The sequence below is a fragment of the Octopus bimaculoides genome, chromosome 17 (genome assembly GCF_001194135.2).
Source record: "Octopus bimaculoides isolate UCB-OBI-ISO-001 chromosome 17, ASM119413v2, whole genome shotgun sequence".
In the NCBI taxonomy this organism is placed as follows: Eukaryota; Metazoa; Mollusca; class Cephalopoda; order Octopoda; family Octopodidae; genus Octopus; species Octopus bimaculoides.
Genome location: NC_068997.1, coordinates 196,954 through 207,414, shown reverse-complemented (window position 1 = coordinate 207,414; position 10,461 = coordinate 196,954). Strand labels below are relative to the sequence as shown.

The following is a 10,461-nucleotide window of genomic DNA, read 5'->3' as shown; positions in this document are numbered from 1 at the left end:
GAGAGAGAGAGAGAGAGAGAGAGAGAGAGAGAGAGGGAGCAAATAGGGAAAGAAGAGATGTTTATATAAACGATATCTTTTTGATTCAGTACATTTAATTGAATCAATATTTGTTAGTGAACATACACATATATTTCTGAGTAATTTTATCGGGCTACAAATGTTCAAGAGGAAAAATGTCTCATAATTTAATATACAAAGTAGTCTTTGTATATTGTTATGCTGGATATCTGGAAGGTAGCTAGTTACGCTATTGTTTTTGAATGATAAATCTGCTCATATCTACAAGTGAATGAATATCTCTTACATGCATGCGTTAAAATTATGGAATCAAAAATATATTGTGGTATTCAAATGTAACTACGTCTTCTTAGAAAGTGATTCTCAAACATTGATTATTCGCGGCGCACTTTAGAGCAAATAAAATATGCACTTTACGCACAAATTAAAAAAATGTATCAAAAGGTATTCAAATACTTTAGCCTAATTTAAATTACTGAAAATTATTGAGTTCTTATTTCTCAATTCAATAAATAAAGCATAATTATCAAGGCTTTATAATAAGAATATTAGCTTGTATTTTGCACGTTTTGAATCTATTATTATTTTCATGGCGTACATTGCTGCATCTCGTTGCACTTTTGTGTTCCGCCGCGCATCATTTGGGAACCACTGTCCTAAGACAAGATTTCAAACTAGAAACATCTAGAGGCATATAATACTATGCAATATGGGATATTAATCTATATCTATGCAGCTTAGAGAAAAAAAATTTCTATAAATATGTTCTACTTCAGTTTTTATTGGGTTACATTTTTAAAAATTTTATAATGGCCTGAATTTCTCCAAACCATTGATTCAGCAAAGTACCTTTAGAATGCTCTTCTTTTTTTTTATTATAGAAGTAATTTAATTTTAAAATGACATGATATCTTTATAAGGAAGTCATAGTCAATATCATCGATCATGCAATCTACTAGAAACTATTTAATTGATAATTTTATTGATGAACGTGATTTTAGCGGGAATTGATCCCAGAAATGTAATCAGAAGGGATTTTCGGTCAATTTAAATATCTTATCTTTGTACCTCTTGATATTACTTTTGGATGTTTAATCCTTTGAAATGATTCAATTTAGCAGTAAATAGTTTTAGTTTTGATATGCTTAAACATTTAATATTCCCTGTTTGTTTTAACGTGTGGGACGGCTTATATAAACTAATTTAGCGTTAATAATGAATGGAATACAAGAATTATCTCATGGAATCATTCAGGAATATCTCACTACAAGCTTTCAAGTAATCTGTGTAATTGTTTGGTTATCTGTCTATGTTTAGGTATTTCAGAAGCATTTAATTAAAGTTAATCTTATTTTTCATTAATTTTTTCATTGATTAATAAATACATACAAGTCTTCAACCAAATAATAATTGATCACTTCAGCATTTATTGGTAACTACTATATCAATTGATAGAATATTTATGAATACATATTGGCATAAAATACAGTGTTCGGCTTGTATGTCCCGCAAAACTTACGTTAACATTGCTTTTAGAATATATCTATAGGTTGTATCAGAGATTTTGTGTTAAGTTTCGTCTCTATAAAAATCTATTTGACATATCAACATTTCATCATAAAATACATAACAGCTTTATTATTTTCATTTACTTTTTTACATATCAACGTAAGAATTATTATTATCATTATTTTATTGTCTTTGCACAATTTTTGTAACGCTGGAGATTTACTACGGTGTCGGCTGTTCACTACCAGTGAACTAAGGTAACACCCCTTATTTTGTGAGCACCATCCGGAGTATTCGAGCGGTTCCAGGGCCCCGACAATTAATTTTACTACTACCACCTTTTTCAGCGACCACAACTGCTTAATCTCCCAAGTTAACCTGTTGTATCTATCGACTTTTCTTTCTTCCTTATCGCATCCCTTATTGTCAGCGGAGCATGCTATATCTATGATCCAGCATCGTTTGCTTTCTTTCTCAATTAACACTATATCTGGCTTCTTATTATCTATCTAATGGTCGCACTAAATCATAAAATTCCATAGGATTATTATTATTATTATTATTATTATTATTATTATTATTATTATTATTATTAGGCTTATTTCTTATTGTGTGTCAGTTATCAAAATATATTTCAATAAAATGTATTTGACGATATCAGACAGAAAATATTTAAAGTTTATATATATATTATTTCAATTTCAGTTCGTTATTGCTTGCTCTCTGGATATCTGAGATTTATTTTCTTTCTTTTACTAATTCGAGCCAAGGAACTCTCCTTCTGGTAACAGTGATTTACTTATTATTCGACTTCACACAAATGCTTTTCTATAATCCTGTCTGGTGATGTTCGTTTACTGTAATTGCTGTCACATGGCAAGAAATTAGCATTTATTACGATGTATTTTAGAATAAACTAGGTTTTAAAATGTCAGAATTAGAAACTTCATCTATTCTTTTTTTTATATATCTGAAATTTTATGTAATTTATTTTTGAATATGTGAAAACAATAAAATAGGAACAATAGGTGTCATGATGATGATAATGATGATGATGAAAACGAGGAAGAAAAAATAGAAAGAGAAGGTGCAGAAGAAATAGAAAGAAGGTGGTGTTGATGATGGTGATAATCATCAGCATCACCATCCTCCTCATCTTAATCATGATGAAATTAATTGTACGCACTTCAGACAATTGTGATGAAACCATGGTAATTGAAATATTAACTACAAAAGTGCCGCAGAAACAATGAAGATAGAATTTCGACCATCCGACTGAGTTATTGGAGAAATATAAACGGTAGTCAGTCACTTCCATTAATTTCCGAAAGGTAATGGTGAGTTTAATAAAACTAGTAAATATTTAACAATTTCTGGTGAATATGCGCTTTTCACTTGACTAGCTAAGGTAGATCTTTGCTTCAATTACAATTCCATTCACATGGAATTGTACAAGGATGTTTTATAGAACTATAGGAATATTGAATCGTGCTTAATTCTTGTCAGGTACTTTATTTCATCGACGACACCAGAAAGATAAAAGCCAAACTTGACCTCGACGAGATTTGAATACAGAACATAACGAATCGGAACTAAACACCGCAAGGTATTTTCTCCGATGGTATTTTGTCAACTCTTACTCCAAAATTATATATTATATATATATATATATGTGTTAAAAAATAAAATTTAGAGGAGAGAATAATATTTTCGTGTATATGTATGTAAATGTTATTTTCCCTTTTTTCTTCTGTGAAGATGAAAACTATAGAAAAACGAATGCCAGCACGTATTTAAGTCGTATAAGAATAAATAATGTTTCCAAGAAGCAGTCATACAAAGATGATGAAAATATAACGAAAGTTAATAGTACAAGAGTATTCCAATTTAATGAAAACAAGATTCAGAGAAAGCAGAAAAACTGGTTTCTATCGGGGATAGGTAGCATCTAAGATTGGAGGCTTATCAATTTTCAGGTGAAGTTTATCTTCTTTCATCTAGAGCATGTCCCAATATCTATATATATATATATGTGTGTGTGTGTGTGTGTGTGTGTGTGTGTGTGTGTGTGTGTGTGTGTGTGTGTGTGTGTGTACATATGTACACAGACATGCAGGTAATAAATAGACACCTTTAATTTTCAAAATTTCTGATTTAAGCGTCTTATTATGTTTCCAGCGGTGTAGAATTTACAATGTAATTATTCTTTTTCATTCCAGGTGCCATTATATTAAACATTTGTGAAGAGTAACCATGTCACGCACAAAAAATTCAGCAGAACTTTCAGATTTTCAAAGAGGTCGTATTGTTGGGCAATTTGGAGCTGGTCTTAGCCAGCGAAAAATTGCCAAAAATCTTCAAATCCCTATTGCTACTGTTAATAGAATTATAGTGCAATTCAAAAGCCAAGGAAAAGAATCAACAGATTCTCGTCCAGGCCGACCTGAGCCCTCGTAAAGGAAGCTTCGCTGTTTGAAGAGAATTGTGGAAAACGAACCCCGTTCGAAGGCTTCTGACATTGCAAAACAGCTAGAAGTTAGTCCAAGAACGTGTGTTACATATCTGCATAAGCTTGGGTATTGTGGACGAGCAGCTAGAAGAAAACCTCTCCTTCAACCAATTAATATCAAATAAAAGATTTCAAAAATTAAAGGTGTCTATTTACCTCCTGCATGTCTGTGTATATGACGTTGTTTTAGTTATTTAGTCAGGCAAACCTCTGCCAATTCTACTTACACTAGTCATAGTAGTAAATAGATAAAAATTTAAAGAACAAACCATCTTTTTAATATATTATGACAATTATAGTACCAAATCTCGGGTATCAACCTTCTTTATAAGGTTTGTCACTGTAGAAGCAACACTTTAATACCGAGCTGAAATGCCGTTCTTCACTGGATAATTTTTGTACGCCGCCATAATTTTGTACAGTAAAATTCATCTCTTTTATGTTAGCGATGTCAGAATATCAATTTACCTAACTAATTCAACAATCGTTCTATCGCTCTACATTTTGAACCTAAGAAGCCGACCTTCATAAACTGTTTGAGCAATGTTGAATGTAGGTTGGAAAATTCTAACAGACTGAACCGAAATTGTCTCCAGCTCACGAGATCATTTCCCAATGATCTCGTGAGCTGGAGAGTTTTAGTTCAAGAAAGGATTTTGCATTTGGCATCAGATAATGCTTCGATTGAATTCGAGTTCCACACATCTTCCTGGGGAAAATATAATCTGAAGATAAAATTAATAATACGAATATTACTTGTATGATAATTTCGTTCTAAACAGTAATTTTCTAAACAGTAATTACTAAACAGTAATTTTCATTTTAGAGCTCAACGAGTTCCCACTGCACTGGTGATGATCTACCCACTGCATTCATTATTTAAGTGCATCGAAAACTATTAAAGCTATACTAAAAAAAAAATACATCTTAGTAAACCAATGAGTTGTAACTTTGATATGCCACATCTTAAGTAAGTAACCTAGTCTCAATTTATCTGAATTTGCCTCTGCTTTTTACACCTCATTCCCAAAACAATAGACAAAAGATGTATAATATAAACATAGTTTCATTGAGAATTGTAGACCGAGAAAGGTTAGCTGAGATCACAATTAAAACGTAGCAAGAGTATGTGGCAAACAATCGTGTGTTCAAACATTTGATCTGCCCTGAACATGTGCATGTGGTATTCAGTATTGATAAAAAGGTAAGCCATTGTGTAAATGCAGAGGACAAGAAGCAATCTGAGTTGGAGAAAGTGAAGTTTTATCATGAATAAATTAAACTAAATCATGCAGAGAAAGCCATCAACGAGTATTCGAACATTTTAGAATGAATGTGCGGATAGTTACTGAAAAACTAAGACATGTAATTATAAATGTTTAATGACTAAATGTCACAAACGGCTGTAATATTAATCGATTACTGGCTATTACAAAAATTACCAAATAGAAATGGAATCATAGGAAAAGACAGGCAGATGCAATGCTAAGAGTGGTGCATCAAATATAACGAGGAAGGAAAAAAACAATCTGCCACAGATCATCTCGATTAAGCGCTTATGCAGGAGAATACATGCATACATGCATACATACTTGCATGTACACATACATGCTCACACAACACATATATGTGCATATATATATATATATATATATATATATATATATATGCATGTATGTGTGTGTTTGCATAGATAGATAGATAGATAGATATAACAGCGACGACTCTAGTCATAGACAGGACATAGCAGCAAGGATTTATGTGAAAAACTTAGTGTTATTACACAAACTTAGACGGCTTAAAGGAATGGTTTTGGGGAAAAAAGCTGGAAGTTGAAGAATATCTATAAAAAATATCTATAAACCAGGACCCGGTTTACCACAGCAGGATTATTGCAACGATAAAATGGGCCACGAGTAAAAGGCGAAAACCGGCAAATAAATAAATATAAACCTGAAAAAATAGCGATGCCTAGCTTTTGAAATTTGTGAATAGAAATTAGGAAAGATGTAAATCTCTTTGAAAGTGCGGCAGTTGATATGCATATGTGTGAAAACAAAACGTGTGTCTTTGTGTGTTTCTATGTATACTTGAGCGTATATGTTAGATGATGATGACGACGACGACGACGATGATGAAGCTGATGATGATGTTTTCTCTCGTATGGTTTGAGTCGAATCACATCCAAAAAATAATACTGTTTTAAGTCTATCAACTTCGAAAGAAAAATAATGCAGAACATCTTTCGTTACCGCAGTGAAAGTTTTTCTTTGTATTAATTGTGTGTGTGTATGAAAGAGAGAGAGAGAGAGAGAGAGAGAGAGAGAGAGAGAGAGAGAATCTCTGTGTGCAGGAGAAGGGTGCGATAAGAGAGAAAAGGAGAAGGAGTAAAGGACTGAGAAGGTGGAAGAAAGAGAGAGAGAGAGATTATCACCAAGACGCACATCACAGATTTTAAAATCCTGGTGCAAAGGAAGACCATTACTATTTCAGTTTTACCAATGAGACTGATTTTAATAGTTGTTTGTAAATGTCAACGAGGAGTTGTAGATTTAAACAGCCACGAAACAGAAATGATGATGATGATGATGATGATGATGACGGTGACGACGGCGACAGCGACGGTGATGATAATGACTGGAAGATGTCATGAAACAAATTACTTTTGTTGTGTGAAATAATCAGGAATAGCAAACAGTCATTTATTGACATTTTCTAAGTTTAACATCGACGAAAGTTGCTTGCGAAACATCAGCCCCCACCACCACCACCACCACCACCACCACCACCACCACACTACATGCATAAGTATATACACGCGCACAATATATACATCCTTAAGAGAATATGCATATCTGCAATGTATATATGCTGTATTTATGCGTGTGTGTGTGTGTGTGTGTGTGTGTGTGTAGTTAAATAAGTCTTAATATACTTAGGTAAGGGTTGGTTTTTAATGAATATTTTATGTATGTGTGTATTTACAAAATTACATGGGCCTATATTTTGTTACTCAACGATATAAAATATCTATCTTGCATATTACATTCTTTGTTGTAAACTATTATCATCACATTTGTGGCTAACGTTATCACATGTGTAATAATATTGCTATGATAGGTGGTATGGTTTATTTGATGTGTATTTTTACACCATATTTCATGTATGTCTATTTTCCGTTCACCTATTTAGTTGTTCGCTTACATTATCATTGCATACGCCTATCTTTCCAATATTTCATGTGCATTTATTTATATCCTTAATTAGAACAGAGGTTGTAATGCCATTCACAACTCGCAGCTACAAAAACAAAATTAAGACTGATACACTCACTCATGTCCTTTATGACGCCTTAATGTTATATGGAAATCTCTGTGTTTTAAATTGAATTTAGTGTGCAATATGTTAGTAAATGATTTGTGAATTTCAATCTGTGAATTCATTCAACTCAACCAATAATTATGTATGTATATATATATATATATATATATATATATATATATATATATATTCATTGTATAATCGAACGAAGAGGATCAAACTCATTAGTTCGTGTAAATTTATGTATCTAAACTGAACATTTGGTCGTTATTTCTGCATCGTGCAATAGATATGCAGTACATCGCAGCAGAGCGTGAAATTCAATTAGCGTCCCAATCCCATATGTGCGTGTGGATGCGGGTGTATAGTTACAAGTACTAGATTCAGTATATATGAGATCTGAATATATATATATATATATTCAGATGTCAGGCATATCATAATCTTCGAGAGCATATCACATATTCTGTATGAATGTTTGGACTTATGAAGATATTTAACTAAATATGAGATTCTGATTTGTTGATATTCACAGGGATCGTATGTTTGGTAGAGATATGTATGAAAGTGATTCCATGCGTTATGGCATTCAGGAATTTATCAGCCGATCTTTGAATAGTAAATTTTCTTTTAGATTCATGTAAATGATGAGTTAATAACTGAGCTTCCACGCGCTCGGCTAGCTTCTTCGCGTGCATCTTGTCGCTGACCAGGTATAATAACTAGAATAACAATGTAAGCAACGATGGTGGAGATGAAATAAATCCAGAACAGAAATCGATCAATAACACATGCTATCCGCTGCCATTCTGCCACTACAATCTTCCGTGATAATAATGCCTGATACACAGCACACGGCCATTTTTCGTCATTTTGTTTGCATTCAAAATCGATGTTTTTTTCGTTTTCTGTTTTGACTGAGATCTGGCGCGGAAAATGGTTATTGTTTTCGCATTCGGGAGACTTGTCAGAGACTTCCGGTTGGGGTGGAGCATTTTCTGGAATTATTTCTTCCTCCCTTAGCCACGTACCTTCGTCTTCGTTTTGGAGCTCTAGTGGTTCTGTGGTATCAATATCGCTTTTCGTATAACGTCGATGACGTACACGTCCAACGTCATAGAGAGAACGAGGGTGTTTTTCTCTTTGAGCAGCAATTGAACCGATAGTACCATTTTGTTTCTTATCTTTTCCGTGTTTTGTGCACGTATAAAGACCTTCTTTTTCTTCGGTCTGCAATAAATAAATAAGTAAATAAACATACAATTAGTATTAGTATTTTTAAGCACGATAAAACCTTAAAGTACTCAAGTACTTTAAAGTAGCAAAGAAAAGAAATATATTGTTAATAAGCAGGATACAAAAAAAAACGAGAGAGAGGAAGAGAGAAAGAGAGGGAGAGAGAGAGAGAGAGGAAGAGAGAAAGAGAGGGAGAGAGAGAGAGAGGGAGGGAGAGACCAACAGACAAACAAGAAGAATGGTAGATACAAAGAGGTAGATATAAAAAATAAGGCAGACATAGAAAGTTAACAAGTGTTAGAAAAGTAAGTGGTTATTTGACACCTAAACAATCTCATACGATAAATTAAATCTGATAAGGTAATAAGTTAAATTTGATAATAAATGAAATCTTATAAGAATCTTTCTTGAAACCCCCATTACATTCTCCGTTTCATAGCATAGACTGTCACTTCGAATAAAGTGTAAAATGAACAGAAAATGTGCTATTTGTCGAGCATGAATAATCAGTAATTGTAAAATAAATAAGGGAATGGCCATGGGAAATAAAGAAATAATTTCTAGATTCTATACCCAGAATATAACTTCATATTTCTTTGTGCTATCTCTAGAGCACATACAAATATAACTTAGCAAACCCGGTCTTGAGGAATTTCACTTCACCAAAACAATATCAGAAACGGTAAAGATGAATTTTCACGTTATCTTCAATACTGTTAAAATTTCTGTTGCAAATTACTTTTAAAATATTTCCTGTATATCGTACAAAAGACCCCAGCATTTAGGCAACTAAAATTTCTAAATTTTTTTTAATTAAAAAAAAATCAATATGTAAAGGAAGTCATACATGTAAACACGTGTGCGAACAAATCTGTAAAGATGAAGGAAAAAGAAATCAGACTTAAGCTATTTACGTGGCTCTATTTAGCTTGTATTGTGGAGACAGTGTGGTTCCTAATGGTCTTCGTCAAAAAGGCTTAGAAAGTAGTAAAACTTTATTTGTAGAGTCTTCAGAGGTATTTGTGTAGACAGCTGCATGATCATTGTCTCGGCCGATAGTTACTTTAGAAACATAATTAGACTAACCGTGTGAGTTTTGGGTCAGAAAAATTTGCAGATTAGATTTTTAATCCAGAGTCTGTCATTAGACTTTCTATCTTAACACTTGCTTCACTTTGAGCAATTTTTATCCTTCCAGTTATCGGTGATATAAAGGTTGTCTATACATCTATCTTAGTCCCGACCTGTAAATTCTTCATTCAATATGTCTAATTTAAAGATAAGGGACCCACTTGTATACCTTGTTCTCTAATTATTTAAACACGATTCAGTTTCCGCTACAACACAACACAATCTAAAGTGCATCCACTGCATGAGAATTCTTCGTTTCACATAGGTGTAGCCCTGTGTGAACCAGTCACTACAAGTTTTTCGCCGAGAAGCCTCATATTCATTTTCTCAAATCCAGTGAATGAAGTCAGGATGTCAGTACAAAATTAGCAATTGACAGAAACACAAACTGAGAATATATCGCTATTGCCAATGATCGTCTGCTTCAGTTCTTCATCAACAATGACTTTTATTGAGCGGCTGAAAATATGAGAAACGGGTCGAATGTTTCAACCAATACAAATTACATCCACCATGTTCTTCATCGAAGCATCAATACATTCGGATCAAGTTTACCACCTGCAAGCTGAAGAGGCACTAAAATACTGCTTTGCTATAAATCAGATAAATACAAACGTCTTTGACTATGGTGCATCGTGGACATGCAAGAGCTGAAGAAAAGTGACCGAGAAACCAAGAATGAACTTCAGAAGAGAGAGAGAGAGAGAGAGAGAGAGAGAGAGAGAGAGAGAGAG

At 33.3% G+C, this 10,461-nt stretch overlaps 1 protein-coding gene across 3 annotated transcripts in view; it reads right to left on the bottom strand.

Annotated features, from left to right (window-relative positions):
• The window catches only part of LOC106869327 (neuronal acetylcholine receptor subunit alpha-10), a 64,996-nt gene that overhangs the window by 2,405 nt on the left and 52,130 nt on the right, over positions 1-10,461 (bottom strand). For 2 of the 3 annotated variants that reach the window (XM_014915030.2, XM_014915031.2), the window contains exon 8: positions 1,429-8,590. In XM_014915030.2, the coding sequence (XP_014770516.1) occupies positions 7,997-8,590 (594 nt within the window). In that variant the 3' untranslated portion in view covers positions 1,429-7,996. Of the gene's footprint in view, positions 1-1,428; positions 8,591-10,461 lie in introns of those variants that run through there. The other variant, XM_014915032.2, reaches the window with a different exon arrangement.